We start from the raw sequence: 22,812 nt of genomic DNA, 5'->3' as shown, positions 1-22,812 counted from the left end.
TCCTCATTGGCTTGTGAGGGATCTGTTAAAAAAATGTTTTCTTGCTTATTTGCTAAACATCACCTCTTTAGCTGTATGGTCAATTGAAAATAAAATCTAGTCAGTGTAGATATTTTAATGTTTGTCATTTTTAAGTTTTACAATGTTGTGTGACAAGAAAAAAAGTGCTTAATAACCTGTGTTACTGTCCAATGTCAATATTCCAACAGAAGGCAATGCTTGTGTAACTGATTACATTGTAAAGTGCATTTCTAACATTAGATATCATACACAGTTTAAAGTGAAACAACCTTAACAGATAGCCTTGAATTGCTTCTTCCTATTAGTCAAGGATCTTGAAATAACACATGTTGGCCAGTAATAAATTAGCAGATACCTGATCAGAAAAATATTATTTTTATATATATATATATTGATAAGCAAGCTAACAAAGTGCAGTTTAGATGTTTCACATCTTTTTCTGATATTTTTTTAGTCTAGGCTCAATACCAAAAGAAGTCTATAATGTAGAGTGTTTCATATGTTTACGTATAGAAAAGAAAAGTGTTTCTGTAATGTTTTTCAGAAAACAGTGCCATTTGGTGATGGACTACTGTCTACTCGAGATACATGCATAGGTTTTGAAATATGTGAAGAACTTTGGAATCCTTCAAGGTAAATTTTAAAAACTTAATATATGTTTTTTCATTATTATGTTTTAGTCACTTTTTACTTTAAAAGTCAATTTATTGGTAGTTTTAAGTTGAACTTGGATGATTTTAGCAAACAAAGATGTAGTTATTTAAACAAGATTTTAAAGTTTGTTAATCTTTTGAAACATTACAGCTTAAATACCAGAAGTTGGCAAAGCATTAGAAATCAATATGCCTAACAAAACTTACAAAAGCCACCTAAAGTGTGGACTTTTTTTGTTCTTACATTTATCTTAGTTTTTTCATTTTTGAAGTGTGTAAAATTGGTATTACATGTCTGTATTTTGCCTCCCACAAGTCACTACTCAGAAGGCTTTTTTTTCTGTACTATAGTTATCAGTCAGGCTATGATAGTTTACCTTGTAACTGGGTGCCACTAACCATACAGTACCACACAATCATAGTACTTAAAGAACTAACAGCTATCATTTTATTCCAGTTAATAGTGTGCACCATCCATTCAGTGTTACAACGTTGTTAAACGAGTTATAGGTGTTATGGTAGTCATGCTTATTTTTTGTGCATTGATGTGTGCTTAAGTCAGATACCATATGTTTTATTGAGTGTTGATTTTTATCCTGTGGTCTTTAAGGAATAATTGTTATTAGGTGATTAAGTGTGTGTTAAAGCTTTTGGATAAATTGTTTTAACTGCTTTAATTAAATTTAAAAAAATTCTTTAAGGGTTCAATATTGTCTGATGGTTTGAGAACTGGACTGTGAATATAAAGGTCTTTAATTCACATCCAATTGCCACAAAATTGTAACTGTAATTTTGGTTCATAAGCATGTTATTAAAGTGTCAGTCCAATTCCACTATTTGATTAGAGTAACCCAATCGCTGGTAGCAGATACTACTGATCAGCTGCCTTTCCTCTAGTCTATGATTTCAAAATTAGAAACAGCTAGCATGGACAGCCATGTATAGCTTTGTGCAAATATTCAGAATGGTAGAACATCAGACTTTCAAAAAATACTCTTTGTTTTTTCATGCTAAGTTTCTATTCTTTTTTTTTTTTTAACAGTTCTCACATACCACAGTCACTAGATGGAGCTGAGATTATTGTTAATGGAAGTGGTTGTTATCATGAACTGAGAAAGTCTAATATTCTGGTAGATCTTATAAAATCAAGTACGCTAAAGGTGAGAAACTGTAAAACTATTCTTAGCAACTTATCTCATTAACCCTTTCCAAATCAGTGGTCACCTTTTAAATGTAAGCCTGTATATTTTCAAAATTTATGTAAAAATAATAATTCTAACTATATTTCAACAATTGTTTTCTAAAAATATTTTAGAATTGATATTTTATAATTTTTTAATATTCATTTAGTGTAATTTGTATAGAAAAACAACATACCTATTGATTTTTGAGAATTTCTCTTCCCTTCTTAGAGCATGGGTTTATATTTGCTAAGAAGCTATTATCCCTTGAAAATACAGTTCTCTGGGTCTTGTTCTTCACATTATTTTCCTTCTCTTTCTCTGATTTTTTATTAGGGTGACCTGTTATTACAACTTTTTTACCACATCACAGTGTGTGGTCAGAACTTAATGTAGTTCTTATAAAATAGCAATAGGCAAAGTTTAAATACTATTAGATTGAACAGACTATAAATTAGTCAGGTCAATATAAAGTGAATAAAGTAGCATGAGAAGTATGATTATGTGGGAAAGTAACAAAACCTAGCTCGCACAGAGTAGAATAATGCAATGCGTCATGAAAAGTTTATGAGACTTTGGAAAGCAACAGTTCTGGAAATCTTCTGTAGTTTCTTTAAATGTTATTTTCATTCTTGAAAATGTTTTTGTGTTAGAATATAACTGTTTCAAAGCTACATAATTTTTGTTCTAGGACAAAATATCAGATAAGCTTTATTAGGTTTATTATTATCAGTAGAATACACAGTTGCAAAATATTATAGTCATTCAATTTCATATTTATTGAATAATAATATTATTAAACTTATCATATTCAAACAATGCACATACATAAAAGAAATTTTAATTTATTAAAAATAAAGTGTATCTATTAGAAGTAAATGCATTTTGACCAAGGATCTCAATTGTGATTGTGACAGGTCAGGTTGCAGGTCACTTTTAAAATATTTGTCAGTTTTTGCTGCATTTTTATTGATTTGTAGCAATAAGTGGTAACTAATGCAGCCATCAAAATAAAGATATTAATATGATGTTTATTTCAAAATAGTGTCTCACAACAAAATTTTAAAAAGGTTACATGAAAATAGTGATAAAACAGCTGAATAAAATGATATGGAATTTTTTAAACTGAAAGTTTTTATGTAAATAGTTTTCTTACCACTGCTGTGTTGCATCCCACCTATCCTAGTGAGATTTGATATTGAGCAAAAGACATTATTGCTAGTGGACATGGCATGACTGACATATTGTTATACACTCTTCTTTTTTTTTTAAATAACCTTAAAGAACCAATTAAAGAATGTAGTGTTAGAGCATTTTGTTAGTACAGTGGATCAATGAAATGGGGTGAGTAGGGGGATTAACCACATCTAATAATTTCTAGAATATGTTATTAACTTTTGAGGAAATATTATATATTAAACAGACAGTTGCACTAATGTGGCAAGGAATAATATAATCTAGAAAACAAGCATTTTCAAGAAGTAATCTCCTGAGGAACGGGTGTACATAGTCAAAGAACATAATATTTATCCTTCAGTCTGTTTTATTGAAAATTGAGGTAGTAAAGTAACTGACATTTTCATATCTTATTTGCAACAAATCTCCTGTGTAAAGTACACACTTCTGCAATCCAATTACATTTAATAATGATGAACTAAAGGATAATTTTGCCAACTGATGCTAGAAATATAACTGGACAAAATTCATGACAAAAATGAAATTGAATTTATTTATCATTTGAGAGACATAATACGTATGTATGTAAAGCTGGTCATTGTCTGATGGTTAGCTTCTTGGATTTTGGTTCCAAGGGTCCATGACTTACATTCTGTCGATACAACATAACCATGCACACTTGTAGGTTTGTATGTGCATTATAAGAGTGATGGTCAAATCCCACCACTGGAATAGTTTCCATGGTTCAGAAATTGGTGTTGTTGACTAACTGTTTTCCCCTCTAGTATATCACTTCAAAATTAGGGACAGCTGTGTTTAGTAGCTCTTGTGTAACTTTTTTGCAGATGTTAGAAACAAACAAAGCAATCAACCATATGTAATGAATAATACTGCTTTGACACAGTCTCAAAAGATGTGTTGATAATAATGTGTCATGTTTATTTTTCAGTGTGGTGGAATCTATCTGTTTTCCAACTTGAGGGGATGTGATGGAGAAAGAGTATATTATCAAGGATGTTCACACATTGCCATTAATGGTGATATTGTTGTCAGAACAAAACAGTTTGGTCTTGAGGAAGTGGTAAGTTCTAGCAGTTTATTATTGGCTAATGGATGAGCTCAAGCTTCTGTTATTGATTAAATTATAAGAACTATACTATTAAGATACTCTCAAACAGTTGTTGTTCATAGTAAAAGTATTTCATTTTATAATCTTAGGATAGAATCCAAGTATTTGTGATCTAAGAATTATAAGTTTAAATTTTTTGTATTACAGGTCTACAATCCCTTTTCAGAAACCCTTGGGGCCAGTTGTGTTTCAGAATTTAGAATTTTTGGGATTTTAAAACAAATGTATCACCCCAGTAGGGTCCAGGGCAGCAACCCATAATCATTTTCACAGTGAAATTAAACATAAAGTCACAAACTAAAAAGCAAGAAAAAAATATCAGCAAACAGCAGACACACATGTGACCAGTCAGAGCGCTGAGGCACAACTGATGCGCCTGTCAGACTGCTGAGCGGCTGGACCACACTGCCACATCACACCTGAGTGACGTGGGTCAAGTGGGTGTGGAGTTGGATCAGCTGTTATACTGACACTCCACTAAAAGAACTTTGGTTTTTGGAGCTTTTCAAATTTCTGAACTTCAGATACAGGATTGTAGACCTGTAATGGTTTTTAAATTGATATTAAAATGTTTTTTTCATTTGGTAATATTGTAAAAAATATGATAAAATAAATACAGCACATTTTTCTGAAGTTGTTCTGTCACAATAATGAAAAACAAAAACAAAAATTTTTTGTGCCACAGGAAGTTGCTACTGCAGTGCTAGATCTTGAAGATGTACGTATGTACAGGAACAGTATTCGAAGTCGAACTCTCATGGTAATTATTCAATGATTATATGAACTTAATTATGCAAAACAAATATATGATCATTTGTTTTAGTTAATATTAGCTGTTTAGCATATTATGTTGTTTTACATTAACTAAGCTGATTAACATATGTAAATATGGCTGGTATGGGTTGAGAAAATTTTTTATGTAGAGGAGCGAACAACATTTCAACCTTTTTCGGTCATCATTAGGTTCACAAAGGAATACCTTATACGTATATTAATAAATATAATCAAACATCTAAGCATGCCCTCTACATTCCTACACTCAATTACACAACCTCCTTTAAACTTGTGGTCAGCTATTGGTCAGTTACCTCTTTTTACACATATATTTTACTCTGGAAGTGGGTTTTCTTGTCGTCACAGATTATTAAGCTGATAAATGTTATGCTTGTTATTGACCTCAGCTGTGTTTCTAGTAAAGATACTGTTGATAAACATTATAATTAGTTTTACTCTACAAGCATATGTTCTAGATGAACTGCAGAAATATTTATTATCAAATTATTATTAATACATGCCTGTTGACAATAGTATCATGAATGGAAGGGGAAAAAAGCTGTACATAAAATATAGGAATCAAATCACATGTCTGTAATTATTACATTAGTGGCTATGTAACTTTGTAGGTTGCTTCATATCAGATTAAGTTAAAACAAGTATTTTTATTAGTTGATTAGATTTCTACTACTATCTAGCTTAACATTATAAGATTGCTTATATTGTTTGTAGTTTAATAGACTGATATAATTGATTTGTGTTCTAAATTTTTTTAAAGATCAATGGAAAAGTACTGTTCTTTGGTTAAGTGTTTCACATTGCTTAAACATTTCTAAATAGAATCTGTCTTTATTGGTTTTTGCAAAACACTTTGCTCGGTTTATTTTTCATTTCAAAGAAACAGAAGAATAGACAATTCTTTTTTTATAACATTAGAATAAATGCAAAAGACAAACTCTATGTTTGTCTTTTCAAATAATTAATTTATTACTATATTTTCCCTTGATTTCAGGGTTATGCTGCACTATGTAATAATGTCTAATTTATTTTGGCCTCAACTATTAGAAAAAAATCAGTTGGTGAATGCTTAGGGTGAACAAAGTATTGAGTTACAACACATGAAAGCTACTTATGTGTGTATCTGAAAGAGAAATTTGTTTCTGCTTTTCATTTACGTTTATCTAATGTAATAAGTTTTCAATTTTTTACATTTTAGTTAATTTGTTAAAATATAAATAAATATGTAATTTAAAACCAAGAAATTTATAACATATTTTAACCTTGAGGCCTTTTGCACTTGGATGCACAGTTTAGTAAAAATACTGTTTAACTGCAGCATAGTAGCTCATAGAATGGTTCTGAGTTTTGTTTTTATTTATCAAGTACAAACTTTTAACTCGTAGCTCTATCATCTCTTGACCAATTTAATATCTAATTACAGTTTTGAACCTAGAAATCTAACTTTTTAAATTGATGTATTTCACCTCACTCAAGGTCTCATAGATTAATTTACTCTAATTCTGCATGAAAGAATTTCAATTTGAGGGTAGGTTAGTAGTAATAAAATTGGTCCAGGCATAAGTGCTTTCCATGCTTGTTATTCCTGGTGTACAGAAATATTGTTAATAAAAATAAAAAAGGTCTTGTAGATTAATTTACTTTAATTTTGCCTAAAACAGTTTGAAGTGTTGCAGCTTTTGATGATTTCCTCTTGTTTCTCATTATGTTCATTGTTCAAAAATAATTCATTCAGCTTTCAAGTATGCATTTTAAAAATGGACTTCTATCACATAGATGTGTTTACTTTTACTGACCTTCCTGCTAGTACTTCTGGTAATTATATCAGTAAAATGAAAATATAAAATTAGTACTAAAAGTTTTATTTGGATACAGATAATCTTTAACAAGATTAGCTTTAAAAGACTGGGTGTTAGCTTTTCCTGTTTTGTGCAGCCCTCTATAAGTTACCCCTTTTTATAACACTTGCCACAAATCTTCTGGATGACCCTATTGGAATAAAAAAATTTCAGTATGTCTCTCATGCATCATCTCTCCACCAATAAGAGAGCACTGCTATCGCATGATGCGTGTGACTCCCTCTGTGCACCAGTACTGAACCATCACTTCAAAGTTTGGTTACATCTCACTTGTCTGGCACCATAATTCAAGTCACAGGTGTGAGCCATTGTAGGAGTTATTACCTTTTGTTGGCATGGAGATTGAACATTATATTGGACAGTGTGTTTTTTGTGCTCTTGCCCCTCTTTCAAGCCTGGCTGATCAGGATTTTGATTGTTCGTCCTACCTCCTCCCAAGTTAACCATGCCTTTCCAAATCCTACCTGAGGATTTTGTTAGGCCCTTGTCAGCTCTCTGATTTTGTTTCTTGGGTATGTGATGTTTTATCTATTGCTTTTATTTCCTGTGACCCACATTCTTTCTGATTACATGATTCTGCCTTTAAATTATGCTTAGTTTTTTCCCCATTCCCCAATATTTAGGTTTACACTGAATGTTTCATATTCCTATCAGGTGGTGGCTCAGCCATAACCCATACTCTCTGTTTTTCTAATTAGCATGGGGTCTTTTTTTTCCCTTTGTTCTTGTTATTTTGATCCATTCTTTCCAGTTACATCAGCAACCTGTGCATCTGGTACTTCTGGATTTACACATTAACATGGTACTCGATTCTCTTAATTTAACTTTGTTTGAGCCCATTTTCTCATGCTGTTTGTTTCGCCTATCTCTTAAGGCATATTTCATTCTCCTCTTGGCCTGTGAATGGCATCAGCATCAATTGCACACTGTACCACCAAATCTATCTTCTCCTTTATGCTGATTGTTACTTCCTTTCAAAACCCTGGTGGTTCACAACTATGACTTCTTCACTTTGCTCATTTCTCTTCCCTCTGCTTTACATCTCTATCCTTGTCCTGATCCAAATAGACTTCTATGCTCAGTGCATGCTCTTTGTTGTTATATTGCCCACACAGCTGTCTTTAGGGGCTTCTGTTTCAGTCTCTTTATCCCATGACAGTTCTTTTTGTCTCAGGGTTCATTATTTAATTCAGTCAGCTTATTCCTCTTTGTCTCTTTACCAATGGGCTTTGTTCTGTGTTACCTCCCATCAAATCTGCAACCACACCTTTTCACTTGTTTCTTGTCTTTGTCAGCATTTGAAGAAGATTCTGCAGTTGAGCATGTGGACTACTCATCAGACATTCAACTCCCATTACTTATGTTACATCACAGTTTTGCTTCCTCATGGTTTCACTTACAGGTATGTGGCTATACTTTAGTGTGGCTATGACACTAGGTAACTTTTTGTTCATGCTTATTTATAGTTCATGGACCATTACTTTGAATTTCATATCTTGGATCCAACTCTTTAGTAAGTGGTGCCTGACTAAGTATTCTTTACATACACAAACAAATCTGCACTTTATGCAGTGTTGATTCACTCACTCCATGGCTCCGCATGCTCTCCTTCATGATGAGGTGTTTCACAAGATCACTGGATGGTCAATAACCTTGTGTGACAATTCGTTAATAAATAGGTCTTTCTCAGACTGTATCATCCATAGACATCATGGGTAAAGCAGAAAGCTGTCCATCCCTGCCATGTCTTTATAGAATAAATTGGTATGGTTTTCAAAATAGGGTTTCATGATCACCCATTGAATTGATGCAGATTTAGCCATTCCTTTGAACACTCCAACACTATTTTCTTCCCTTTTTTTGTAGTTGAGTGTGGGAGCCCTTCACACTTCCCAGTTCCAAACTGCTGGCATGATTGACTATGGAGGCATCTTGCTGGATGAGTTCCACATAGAAGACTATAACCATTCAGTTCAGAGTAACAATGATGTTCTGCAGGTGTACAAGACATACTATCCCCCAGATTGAGAAGCACATATCACAGAGTGAGATGTCTCAGTGCAGTTCTCCCCTTTGATTGTATACCCTCATACTATCCTTGCATGGGTGTCATTATCCTATGAGCTGCTTTTGGATATCAAGTGAACCAATCAACTTAAGTCCTCACACATGTTTGGAGTTGTCCAACTTTCTCCCTTGATTTTTAATTCTGTATAGTAAGTCATGGAGAGTATATATGGGATGTTTCCATTTCTGTCCTGTGCACTTCCTTGTTCCCTCTGTTGATGGGGATGTTACTGACTTTTGGATGTTCCAGATCACTCTCACAGTTGTGGGAATTGATTACATGTGATAAACTTCTCTTGGATTCCAGATGACACATTCCCAGATCTTTGGTTCATTGCTAATTTTATATTATGCCTGTGAGTTAGTGTTTTCCTCACATCTGTGATTGTAGGACTTTAGGTGAGGTTGGTATGATTCTCATCCCAACCTCATGTAGATGTCAGTACCCAGCAAGAAGGTTTTGGATGTAGTTGAAATACCATTACGCACCATAGAACACATCCTTGATTACCCACTTTTCTTTAATGGGATTGAGTTTTCATCTATTTATTCCAGTTAGGATAATTTTCCTGACTTTTCTTCCCATTTGGATATACTCCTTTCCTTTTCTGACATGTTTGTTCCTAGCTGATTATGGTGAAAAGATACCTGGTTTAGAAGTGGTGCCTTGGCCCTCTTTCAGTCTTCTAATCTGTTTCTCCTTAGAAATGTATCTTTCAGATGCTTTAGGGGTGTACATCTGTTCTTCTCTCTTGCCAGTTCCCTCCCCCCTTTTTAATATGGATTCTAGCTAATCTTCTAAGCTGGGTGAAGTACCTAATCAGAAGTTTTAATTTTCCTATTCTGAACATTTATTTGATACTTTCTCCACTCACAGTTCCACCTTCCTTCCCACAATCTTCTGGTGCTTACGTCTTTTGACAAACTTCGAAGTGATGATTCAGTAGTGGCACGTAGAGGAAATCATGTTTCATGTGATAGTAGTACTCTCCTATTGGTTTAGAGACTACTAATGATAATTTTCTTGAGAAACATGTTGGAATATTTTATTCGCATAAAAAAATTTGCATATAGAGGGCAGCACAAAATGGGAAAAGCAAATCTTCAAAGCAGAGGAAGTACCTATCAAAAATGTATTTTCAGTGTAGGAAAATTACAACTTTAAATATTTCAAAACATATATCGTCAATGTATATGTTAAGTGAGAAACTGAAACTAAGATTATTATATACATGTACCCTTACCTTGAAATGTTAAAAAAAAGAATGTCAGTTTTGCATCAGTCAACTATAATTACTGTCAAATGGAACTTGATTCAGAATAAGTGAGAATTATCCTATTCATCTTAGCTTTTTCAGTAAACATAATTTTATAACTAATAGTATCATTGGCTGTTATCAAAATGCTAGTATAATGATTGCAATTTTTTTCAGTATCTTTATTCTAATCTTCTGAACATAATTTCTGTTATTTCAGGTATACATTTGTAACTCTTGTATTTAATAACAAGATATTATTAGTGTATTAGTTCTTTTGTAAGGATATCACTTATTGATACTCTGTGTACCAACAATTTTAAGATGCATTTTAAATTGTTGTTTTTTATCTTGTATGTGGCAGGGAGCTATGTCAGAGAGTTATCCACGTATCAAAGTTGAATTCTCTTTGTCCAGAGACGATGATATAGCTATTCCATCCTATCAACCTATCACATGGGAATACCATACACCAGAAGAAGAGATAAGGTTACTACTATATACAATTTTTGTTTGTGCTTTGTTACAAAAATGCAAGTTTACCATTTTTATGTCAAAGCCTTCAACATATATACTGCTGTACATCATAGTAACTGTATCAAAGAAGAAATTAGGTAAACATATTTTTACTGAATTACTTACTTGGTTATATTATTATGTGATTTAAATGCTTTTTTCATTGAATTGCTTGAGAATCCTGTCAGGCTTTTAACTAAAGATAATAAATAAACTCCTCTGTTTCAATTATGTAACTTTGTTTGAAAGCTGTTAATCAGTAGACTTTCCCTTATGCTCAGTGTCTATTCATTATTTGCTTTTACAAGGACTTCAAGTAATCCTTTACTGTATAGATTATTTACATTTATTAGAACGTGGCTTTTAGTGGTGAAAATTATGTTGATTTTAAATTCACACAGTTTTTTATCCAAGTTTGATGTCCTAGTAGTGTATCTGGTATAACATTTATACCCATATGTAAATTTTGAAATTCTGATTACAAATGTTCAGTTTTTAAGCCTGGAAAGTTGTTACATTAAGATTTAACAGTCTTAAATCAACTTGTGAATAAGATCAAAATTACAACCCATGAGTTTATTTTTATTTAAAGTTGCCTGTTTGTGGTAGTACTAAGGTAGTTTTCTGCTGAGTAAGTTTTAGGTATTCTGTTTAGGCATCTTTATACCATTTAGATAATCACAAATAATATAATTTACAATACTTATTTTAAAAGCATTTTTCCAGTTAAGAACTTTTTCTTTTTCAAATTGTTTATGTACAAAGTCACATGTGTCAGTTATTTTGTATTTCAGTGAATTAGTATTTTTATAAGGTTCTTATGAGACTGGTGTTAAACGATCAAAATTATATTATAAACTTATAAACATTTTCATATAAAATAGCTCACATTGAAATTGATTATTTTTTAAAGTTGGCTAAAAGTGGAAGTTAATGATTCTGTTGATGTTTAGTTATGAACTTGTTATCACTATGTTTGGTGCTGAGAAAATTAAAATTTTACACACATTCTGCATCTTTACATTGTCTTTGACACCATTTGCTTTTGGATATGGTTCTTCAAGCCAGGTGAATTCCCTATTACATGCTTAGTTACCATGTGGGGTCCAACGTTCTTTTTAACAATAATTTGGGGTTTAAGGAGTTATTCAACTACTTAAAAAAATATAATATGGGATTCTGTTTGATAGATTCCTCAAATTGGAGTTTTCACATATTATATATACTCTTATGATTGCCCTGATCAAAATTCCATCCTCTGTACTAATGCTTTATGGGAGGGTGGCGCCCTCTGGAAGTGAACAGAGCATGCCATCTGGTGACCGATGATGCCTTTTTTTCTTTTTTTTTTGCACATCCTTATGTGCCATTCACTATGTCACAGATGAGACAGCTATTCTTCACAGTGATCTCATAACTGTAAGTAGGATAAGGAACACCTTAGTTTTTTGTTATCATCTTTTCTTAACTTTATTTAGTATTCAAGTTGCACTACCCTGTTGTTATGTACATTCCTGGGTCTATCTGGATATTTTTCATTCTTCATGTTTGCCCACTGTTACATTTATAATTTATCTCAGACGAGTCTCCATTTTACTATGTTACATACATTAAGATTTTAAATAACTGAGAATTTAAATTTTAATTTAGAAATGAATTAAATATTAATATGTATTAACTTTATGATATTTGCCAACAAAATTTAATATATAAACAAAAAATGAAATGATTTATAATAACAGTTATGACTAGTAGTTATTACAAATGATGGTTTATATACAACAGTTTTACAAATGTACAAACAATACAGAGTCTTATGTCTGGCCTAGAACTGAATCTTTTATCTATGTTCTTGGAGAGCAAATTAATTCTTTGTTTATACACCTGTACACTTCTTTTGACAGTCGGCTAAGCTTGAAGCATCCAAAGTTTTCTGCATCAACAATATCTAAAGTCCTCATAGAAATACTAATGTCCAAAGTTAGTTCTAAATCTATAATCATTCCTGGTCAGATCCTGTACTTTCCTGATTAATAGGCATTAATCACGATTATAGTTTCCAAGGCCTACGGCACATTGATTCTAGCTGACTAATAATATTCTATTACTGTCTCTTGGTTAGCTGCTTTTATACAAATCACATGATGCTGCCCCACACAAAAATTAAACTGATCCAAATAAGTGTCATCAAACGGACATTACAGTAATTAAAGATAAATTATTAAAAAAGAATAAATAAAAATACTTTATTTTCAAGTTTTTGGCTTTTGCCTTAGTCAAAAAAAGTAATTGCACTACGTTATAAACGTTAGTAACACAATTACATCATTTTGTCATGTGACTGTAATGAAATCGTGTTACAATATGGAATACTTTCTGTTGGTAGGCTAATTAACATTATTGACTGCATATGTAAAAAACTAAATTGAAATTGTAATATACATGCTACTTTATTAACAAAAATCAGTTTGTAAATATTGATTAGTTTTAGTATAAGATATCAACTTAGTAAAAAATATAGATACTAATGCAATACACTTTCTAGTTTTTGTAGGTATAATAAATGAAACAAATATGAAAGAGTGATAAAAAGTTTATTCAGATGTTTAAATAGATAATGTAACTTGAACATAGGTTTTAAAAAACAAACAAAAAACACTTAGCCATTCAGAATAAAAGATGACAATCCGTGGCATAAATTTTAAAGACAGTCTGCTGCTAGAGCTATTAGTTTTCCTTAACTGAATTTATAGTGCATTTTCAAAGCTTAGGTTATGATAATTTCCTAAAATGGTGTGAAACAAAGGTGATAAGAGTATTAAGAATATTAAATAAGTGTTACTGAAGAATTAATGGTAAATCAACATATTTAGTAAAAGTTACACAAAGAATGACAAGAAGTTGATGACACATACTAAAAAATGGAAGAATACCTATGTTTCTGTCTTATAAAATTAATAATTAACAGTTAGAACTTAATAGTTTTTATACTGTTTAATGTATAAATTAATTTGCTTCTTTGATAACAGTTTAGGTCCTGCATGCTGGCTGTGGGACTATTTGAGACGAAGTGGACAAGGAGGTTACTTTCTCCCACTAAGTGGTGGCATTGATAGCTCTAGTGTAGCAATAATTGTTCATTCTATGGCCCGTCTTGTGTGTGCTGCAGTTAAAGATGGAGGTATATTCTTTTGTTGTCTACTTGTACTATTAATTCTGGACCAAAGTATATGTTTTTACATTTAATACTGCAATGCTAAATCATTTCTGAATGTTAAAATATATAAATTTATAGTGATATGTGCAGACACCCCTAGTAACTATTCAGTGTTTTGGCTTTATTCCATTAACTTCATATCAGCTATGGGAGTTACTTGGATATATACTTTTTAGGTTTATCAAGACATAATAAAACCTTTTTGTTTTCACCTCAGTGGCTAAGCTGTTGCATGCTGAATTGTACTAATGGGTATGAAATGTGGTTATATCTGTTGTGTTGTCATATTGCATAGTGGTGCAATAACATACTTTAAATCCAGTCTAAAATTCATAAAAACATAATAACAATTAACTTTGCTTTTCTCACAGTTACATAATAAAATGTATATATTTGTTTATTTTATCTTGTAACTTGTATTTGAAAGTTATTCTTTTATTATTAAATCATTTTAAATGTGATGAAACTGTATCCTTAACCAAAGATTTGATTTAGTAGAATATGTTTAAATCTTTCTTTTATATTATTTTAAAGAAACTGATCACTTTAAATCTTATTTGTTTGTTTTTGTTGAAAATGTTACTGAAATCATTACATTCTAACTTTGTATTGTTACTGTCAAGTTATCGGAGTATGTTAAACAGGTCGTGACACTGTTTTGAACGTACATGTGAATGGGTATTTATGTTGTATAACTGCCAAAACATAGTGCTATTTAAAGCTATTAGAAGTTTAAAAATTATTAATATAAAGAAGAAAATTCAATACTTGTTCATTGAAAAAACACAGCTATTAACTTCTGATATTGTGATGACTTGAAAAATTAATCTGAAATTAGATATTATAATAATTATAGACTGTTTATATATGATGTAATAATGTGTAGCTAACAATAATTTGTTAGTAATAGTAATTTTCTGAGTGAAAAATAAAAAGGATTACATAATATATGAATCATACTATTATCTGCAATATCCAGTGTCATTTAAGTGTATTAATTTCTGCTTAGCTTTTTTAGCTATTTATAAAATACAAAGTAATGGAAAAAAATTCTGGATATATAATTTTCCATAGCATTTTAGATTAATGGTCATGCTCTTAAGTGATAATAGTAATGTAGAGATTTTTCTCACAGAGAAACTTTTTTATATAACTATCACTGTCACTGTTAACAAAATTAATGGAGTAAAATGTTAACATTTTAACCGTGGTTATTCAATCTTGGTATAAAGAGTACTTAAATTTAAATAAAAATTTTGCAGATAAAGAAGTTTTAGAAGATACTCAACGAATTGTTGGTGATGTACATTATGTTCCAGAAGAGCCCCGAGAGCTCTGTAACCGAATTTTTGTAACCTGCTACATGGGCAGTGAAAATTCTTCTCGAGAGACACGAGCCAGAGCAAAAGATTTAGCTAATCAAATTGGAAGGTTTATGAATAAATTGTCTGTAATATATTTTATACTTTTGGAGTTGATCATTGGCTTATTTACTTCATAGTAGCTGTTTTCTGCAGAGAAAAACGGAATTATAAAACTAAAATAATATCACCTATTGTTGGCATTAAATATCAAAAGATCTTTTAAAATTGTTCATATCACTAACTTACTACTATTACGCTAATCCAGTTTTTTTCTTTGTACAATTATAAAAGCAAAACAACAAGTTTAACATTAGATGAGCAAAGATGTTTATATATAGAAAGAGACAGACTTCATGAAACTGAATATAAAAGAACTATATAATTCAATCACTACCTGTGTGAAATATTGCATTTTTCAGATCTATTGTTTATATCTCCTTGTAAATTTACAGTTACCATATGGGAATAGCAATTGATGCTGCAGTTGGAGCTATTTTAGGTATTTTTACTGCTGTTACAGGCCAAGTACCCCATTTTGTAACACATGGGGGGAGCACCCGAGAAAACCTTGCTCTTCAAAATGTCCAGGTAACTGTTTCTTTTTTGTTTGTGTTTTTACAAATTATGATTTTAGATGGAACTAAAATCTGCATTTTGATGTCTAATGGATAATCTACAGACTACAAGTGTTTTCTATAGTATGTTTGCTTGTTTTTTGAATTTCACACAAAGCAACAAGAGGGATATCTGTTCACTAATTTGGTAGTGTAAAACTAAAGGGAAAGCAGCTAGTCATCAACAACCACCGCCAACTCTTGGGTTACTCTATTACCAACAAATAGTGGGATTGACTGTCACATTATAGTGCCCCCATAGCTGAAAGAGCAAGCATATATGGTGTGACAGGGATTCGAATCTGTCATCCTCAGATTATGAGTTGAGCTCCCTAAGCACCTGGCCATGCCAGGCCTTGTATAGTATCTAAATAAAATACACAATATGCATTAAACACTCCTTGTATAGTATCTATATAAAATACACAATATGCATTAAACACTCCTTGTATAGTATCTATATAAAATACACAATATGCATTAAACACTTTCCACAAGTAGAAAAATTTATTGAAATAGGTTATTGTGTGAATGTCATTGACTTAAAAAAACAAGTATATTTAAGAGAAAAAATAGAATGTTGTAATTTATAAATAATGTATAGAAATAATAATGTAGAATTTGCAATTAAGATTGCAATTTTCTATTTTCTTTTGGCCACAGGCACGAATCAGAATGGTTTTAGCCTATTTGTTTGCCCAGTTAATGTTATGGGCTAGAGGAAAACCAGGAGGCTTACTTGTTCTAGGATCAGCTAATGTTGATGAAGGGTAAGAAATAAATTATTTTTTGTTAGAAGTATATCTATTAATAATCTGGAAAAATTATTGCAGTAAATTATATATAAAATGTAAGAGATTTAGTAATATTTACATATTATTATTATTTATTTCAGATGAGTCTCCTCTGATTTATTACGTTATATATGATACATACAACTATTTCAAATGATCAAAATTTGGATTTGAATTTATTAGTTAATTAAGTGCTAATATGTATTAAATTTATGTTATTTGCCATCAAGATTGATAGATACAATTTCTTTTTTTTAACACAGCTATTTATTTTAATGTACAAACATAGAAATAATACAATTTATGATAATGGTTATTACTATTAATTATTACAAATGATAGTTTATATACAACAGTTTTACAAACTTACAGACAACACTGAGTCTTATATATAGTCTAAAACTGGATATTCTATCAATGAGCCAAGTCCATGACGAGCATATTAGTTCTCGGTTGATACTGTTGCACCTTACATAAACCAATGATGTCTTTCTTGGCTAGCCTTACACTGGATAGAAGTTCACTTCTTATCGAAGAATATTTAAAGTCCTTGTGGAAACAGTAATGTCTGAAGTAATTCACTGAAGCTGAAATGTTTGTAATGTTTGAAATCTATAATGTTCCTGGTCAAATTCTGTAGTTTTCCAAATAATAGATGGTAATCACAGTTTTAGCTTCCTAAGCCTATAGCTTATTGACTGTAGTTGTCCAGTAATATTTTTCCTTTGGTGCATTGTTTTTATACAAGTAATGTGAATCTAGAACCTTCAGCAAAGTTCACTTGGCAACAAAAATCTAATGTGTTTTTGTAAACAAATATTGTTGCTTCTTCCTTTGAAGATTTCTCTACAAGTTTTGAGAATAGGCAGAACTTGCACAATACACAGTTAACAATATACACCACATGCAAAAAGAAAACTATAGAAACAAGCATAGGTATAATAAATGTGGTAAATCTGTTGCACAATTAATATCTGTTTTTACATATAGAAAATTTTGTGTTTATATATATCTGTTTATATTCATTAAGGGCCTGCAACAAGTAGCTAGTAATCTAATAACAATGTTTACATGTGGAAAATGTTTTCTTTTGTTTTTTTATTTTATTTATATGCATTAAGTGCTCTATCATAGTGGCTATTAATGTTGTAACTGTTCTTACATATGGAGAATATTTTTTAATATATATTCATTATATTAATGTTGTAATTGTTCTTACATATGGAGAATATTTTTTAATATATATTCATATCCACTAAGTTCTTCTATACTTTGGCTAGTAATTTGATAACTTTTCCATTACATGTTCTGTCTCTAGATGGAACTGCCACAACTGGCTAACAAACCCCTCTAATATTTCTACAGGTTGCGAGGCTATATGACAAAGTATGACTGCTCCAGTGCAGATATAAATCCAATTGGTGGTATAAGTAAAACAGATTTGAAGAGGTTTTTGAATTTTGCTAAAGAAAAGTTTAAGCTACCAGCAGTTAATGAGTGAGTGATTTTTTGATTTTTTTCAAATTATTCCTTAATTTGTTATATTTCAGTTTTGAAATTACACTTTGTTTAATGAGATAAATAACCTACAAAATTTATCAATTTGTATTTATATGAAATTTTTAAATATAATAATAAGAAACAAAAAGTTTCCAATAATCTGTATCTACTAACTTATTTTTGTTCACTTCTTTTCATATACTGAACAAATGTTTTTTATCAATTAAGGTAACTTTGAACGTTGTTTAATGTACATTTGAAGAAGCATAAGTTAAGACTTTAGTGTGAATTTTTGTCTTGCATGAGGACTACTGTAGTTGTAAACCATTGTTCAAGAAGAAAATTGAAGTCTACAAATGACAAAACTATTCTTTATTAACTGCTGGATTATTGGTTACACCTTCATTATTTTCATCATAAATTTTTGATAATGAAACATGTAATTAGATTTATAATCAGCCAGTGAGATACTAGCCTCTTGACTAATTAAGAGGTTTAGCCAATGAAATTTCCCAATTGTAACACTGATATTTTTTTTCTGTACAAATGTGTTGCATTTGTTTTACCAGAAGAAATACATTTTAAATTATTTGAATCGATTGTCTTCATTTTGTTACTGGAAATCTGTTTCTTTTCATTTGATCAGATGGTTTATTTGTTTATGGGGTTGTTTTGGCCAATTTACTTGCATTATTCTGGCTACTTCAACAGGAATTTGTTAAAAGTGGTCTTGTGATATAACTCTATTATAATGATGCTAACTAACTTTCATTGAACCCTCTGCTTGCTTAGATACAGCTACCTAAGTCTTTAAAGTTTAAAGTGATTAAAAGCCACTTTCCATATATAATGAAATTTATTTTAAATATACTATATAAAATTGAAGTTGAAGAAGTTGGTTTTCATGGGTATAAAATTGGGGGATATTTACCTTATTTTGAAATGAGACATGTTACATCATATTGTTTTAATTAATTACTTTAAATAAATATATGTTATTTTTGTAATTTAGTCATTTGAACTTGAACCTCTGAATGTTTTGGATGTTATCATCTTGAAAATATTCTTTCTGTTATATTCTTAATTGTAAGTTTTTACTTTCACACATATAGTTCATTTTTGATATTTTATTTTCCATTTGAATTTATTGTAACACACATCAACAAGCATTGTCAGGATATTTTAGGCAGCAACACTCTAGCCTTCATCAGAACATTGAAACATTTGCCTACTAATAAACTGAGCTGGATAAATTGAGGCAGTTTGGATGATATTTTAAAAAAATGTTTAAACCTATCTAATATGCATTTTAAAGTATAACTGAGACATAAATAAATAAAATATAAAACTAAAACATAAAGAAAATGTAAATGTTTATGCAACTAACCTATGTATAGTTGCAAAACAATGCTGAAGAGCTAGCTAGGATAAAAGCAACAACAATGCTAAGATCATTTGATGAATTCCTTGTAGAATTATTTGTGACAGTTTTAAACTAAGTGTTAGGAGATAATATTTGATATTTTAAAATGTGGTCTTTCTATTGGTTGAAAACCAAGCATAACTGGCTGAGAAATTGCATCTCTACGTGTAGAAAGTAGGCATGGCATCTGTCAAAAATTCCAAGAAATGTATTTCTTTTTTCCTCTAAGGTTTAGTATAATTGTTTTGAAGTTACAAAGTCCAAAAGTTAAAAATTTGTGAAGTTTCTGAAGTTTAAGAATTTTTCTTCAAGGTTCTTTTGAAATAAAATAATTAAAACTGTAATGTAAATTTTAATGCTAATTTTAATCGATATATGTTCAGAGTAAGATTGCTGAGTTAGATTTTTAATGTAGCAAAGTAAAATTTTATGACGTGCATTACAGGAATGTTTGTAATCATAAGGTTAAAGTGCATTGTTCTCTCCATGTTAATTCTTTCAGAAGAGAGTGGACACTGACTATCTTCAGAATGTTCTCAAACCCCCATTCAACATGATGAGACATTGAAGATGCTGTTTTTAATGCATCATACTATACTTGTACTAATGTCATAGCTGAAAGATTAAATGTTACATACATTTACACGGTTAGCATTTTACGAAAGAAATAAACTTGCACATTTTTGTTTTATTTTTTACACCCTTGGACAGTTTAATTGCATCATCACACAATAGATAACAAAACAACAACAAAATGCTATATTTAGCTGATAGCTGTCATAATTACACCACTGTTATACGTGTAATAAACAGAAACAAGAAGTTTCACATACTTTCAAAGATGATAATTTTATATCTAAAAGAAGGGCAGGATCCCCAAAGAACAAATACTAAATTTTAAGGTTTCAGAGCTTACATTCATAGTATTTACTCTTTACTTTTTTATGTCTCAATGAAAGCATGTGTGAATTAAGTACATGGAGAAGCAAGAAAAGTGATATATAACTGAACCAGAGTTGTATCAATTTGTTGTAGATCATTTAAGCGTTTCATCTGGTCAGAACTTTTGATCGATCAGATACTTGGCTGTTATGTGTCTGCAGCACACATTAATTTCTGAACAGTTTAACTTTCAGTGATATATATATTGCAACCTGTCATATCCATATGAACAGGCATGTTCAACTCAAATGATGATGGGTTTTTTCATTGCCTAACAGTTGGGTTAGATAGATATTCTCTGTTGTAACTTTTTTTTTTAATTTTCTAAATTTACTTGAAAGTGTAAACTTTAATCATGTTTTTAGATTTCTGATAAAATAAATTTTAGTGTTTCAACAGATCCTAAACAACAACAGAATTGTCTGGTTTGGTTTCTGTTAAAGCAAACCTAAATAAATAAAAAGTAGTGTTATGCATCATACCATATATATCCTAAATTCAGCAGCATTTATTTGCCTACACTTAGATTGAGCAAATTTGGTTTGTTTTACCCTATTTTTTTACATGTTTCAGTATTCTCGAGGCTCCTCCTACAGCAGAACTAGAACCTCTGTCAAAAGGAAAACTGGCACAAACAGATGAGGTTTGTCAGAATCCTAGCTTGGTATAATATAATAATTTACAAGTTAATATGTGCTTCAAGTTTTAAGTTTATTGACTTTTTAACTTCACAAAATGTTTCTGTTGATACATAGAAAAAGAAAACAGTCCAGCAGTATATCTGTAAATGGAAATTCTGTGATACATTTATTCACCTTTAATTTATATGTTTCAAAGTAAGGTAGATCATCACATTAAAATACATCATAAAAATGTGCAGTGTCTTAGTTTGTTTTTGTAATTCTAGGAAGACATGGGGATGACATATGCTGAACTAAGCATGTATGGACGTTTGAGGAAGCAGAATGGTTGTGGACCATATTCTATGTTTTGTAAACTGATTCATTTATGGAAGGACAAACTTACACCAGCTGAGGTAACAGAGCTAATTTTGCCATATGTATTGTTATTGTGATTTTTCTTACACTGTTTGATTGTGGACTAAATAATTCATGAAGTGTGATATAATACTAGATAACACTATAATAAAAAACAAAATTACTACATGTGAATTTGAGGTTTGAATTTGATATTAATGGTGGTAAATCTTCCAGAACTGTTGTGTGGTTGTTCAGAAGATATGATGGAAGTTTAAAAAAAATAATGGCATTTTAAATCTGCAAGTCCGGTCACAATCTTTCATATGACTGAGTATGCACATTTTACTGCCAACTTGTTAATATATACCTAAAAGATATTCATAATGTCCAAATTTTATGAATGTTACTTTTTTAACTTACAAATAGAATCTCGTCAGTCATAAATGTGTAGTGCTATTAGTATATCAATGCAATCACATATGACATCATGTTCTTTTTTTTTTTTATTGCAAATTGGAAAACTAATCTTTGTGCTTCCAACGAGGAATATTTCTATCTGTAAAAACATCATTCTTAGGCTTTCTTTAAATCCTAATAAACAAACAAAAAGTATAATGTGTCACCACATGAATTGTGTAGGAAAAATTACTATAATATCTATCTAAAAATTGTGGGAAGTTTTTCAGTGATCTGGCATCACATTACATTTCTTTATTTTAATGATGGAGTGGAATTGCTTTTTCTGAAAATTTTTCACCCATTTTAAAAATGCATTTAAATATTACTTATTTTAAATTATGATCAACAAATACATAATTTGTTTTTTAGATATTCATGGTTATAAACTATTCAAAATAGAAATGTTGTAGTTCCTTCACCAATTTATGTTACAGCTATTTAAATATTTTCTTTAATGATGGGTAAAATATCTTTGTGAAAGGTTGCAGAGAAAGTCAAGTTTTTCTTCCGTCATTATGCCATTAATCGTCATAAAATGACTGTTTTAACTCCATCGTACCATGCTGAAAGCTACAGCCCTGATGATAATCGTTTTGACCACCGTCAGTTTCTTTACAATGCCAAATGGAAATGGCAGTTTGATGCTATAGATGTTCAGGTAAATTAACTGTAGTTTTTGTTAAAACATTTCCATTTTTAACTATTTCCTATTCCATCAGTAATTGTATTTATTGTGACAAGTAGATAAATATGTGCTTCAAGAGCTCATCTTTTAACATGGTAGTTTTACATCAAGAGCATATTACATTTGTACTTTTGTTAATAAGCTGTTTTATTTGTGGTGTTATTCATTGTTTTGATTCAGTTTT

The 22,812-nt window shown here is 30.7% G+C and overlaps 1 protein-coding gene across 5 annotated transcripts in view; it reads left to right on the top strand.

The window, feature by feature from the left end:
* The window catches only part of Nadsyn (NAD synthetase), a 71,421-nt gene that overhangs the window by 28,634 nt on the left and 19,975 nt on the right, over positions 1 to 22,812 (top strand). For all 5 annotated transcript variants that reach the window (XM_076455346.1, XM_076455344.1, XM_076455343.1 and 2 more), the window contains exons 7-19: positions 566 to 654; positions 1,717 to 1,834; positions 3,981 to 4,112; positions 4,846 to 4,920; positions 10,499 to 10,623; positions 13,680 to 13,831; positions 15,130 to 15,298; positions 15,684 to 15,819; positions 16,509 to 16,615; positions 18,005 to 18,136; positions 21,078 to 21,147; positions 21,412 to 21,540; positions 22,425 to 22,601. In XM_076455346.1, coding sequence (XP_076311461.1) covers positions 566 to 654; positions 1,717 to 1,834; positions 3,981 to 4,112; positions 4,846 to 4,920; positions 10,499 to 10,623; positions 13,680 to 13,831; positions 15,130 to 15,298; positions 15,684 to 15,819; positions 16,509 to 16,615; positions 18,005 to 18,136; positions 21,078 to 21,147; positions 21,412 to 21,540; positions 22,425 to 22,601 — 1,611 coding nt within the window. The remainder of the gene's footprint in view (positions 1 to 565; positions 655 to 1,716; positions 1,835 to 3,980; positions 4,113 to 4,845; positions 4,921 to 10,498; positions 10,624 to 13,679; positions 13,832 to 15,129; positions 15,299 to 15,683; positions 15,820 to 16,508; positions 16,616 to 18,004; positions 18,137 to 21,077; positions 21,148 to 21,411; positions 21,541 to 22,424; positions 22,602 to 22,812) is intronic.

Source organism: Tachypleus tridentatus, chromosome 9 (assembly GCF_004210375.1).
Source record: "Tachypleus tridentatus isolate NWPU-2018 chromosome 9, ASM421037v1, whole genome shotgun sequence".
In the NCBI taxonomy this organism is placed as follows: domain Eukaryota; kingdom Metazoa; phylum Arthropoda; class Merostomata; order Xiphosura; family Limulidae; genus Tachypleus; species Tachypleus tridentatus.
Note: the sequence above shows the minus strand (reverse complement) of the source record. Positions and strands in the feature narration are given on the sequence as shown.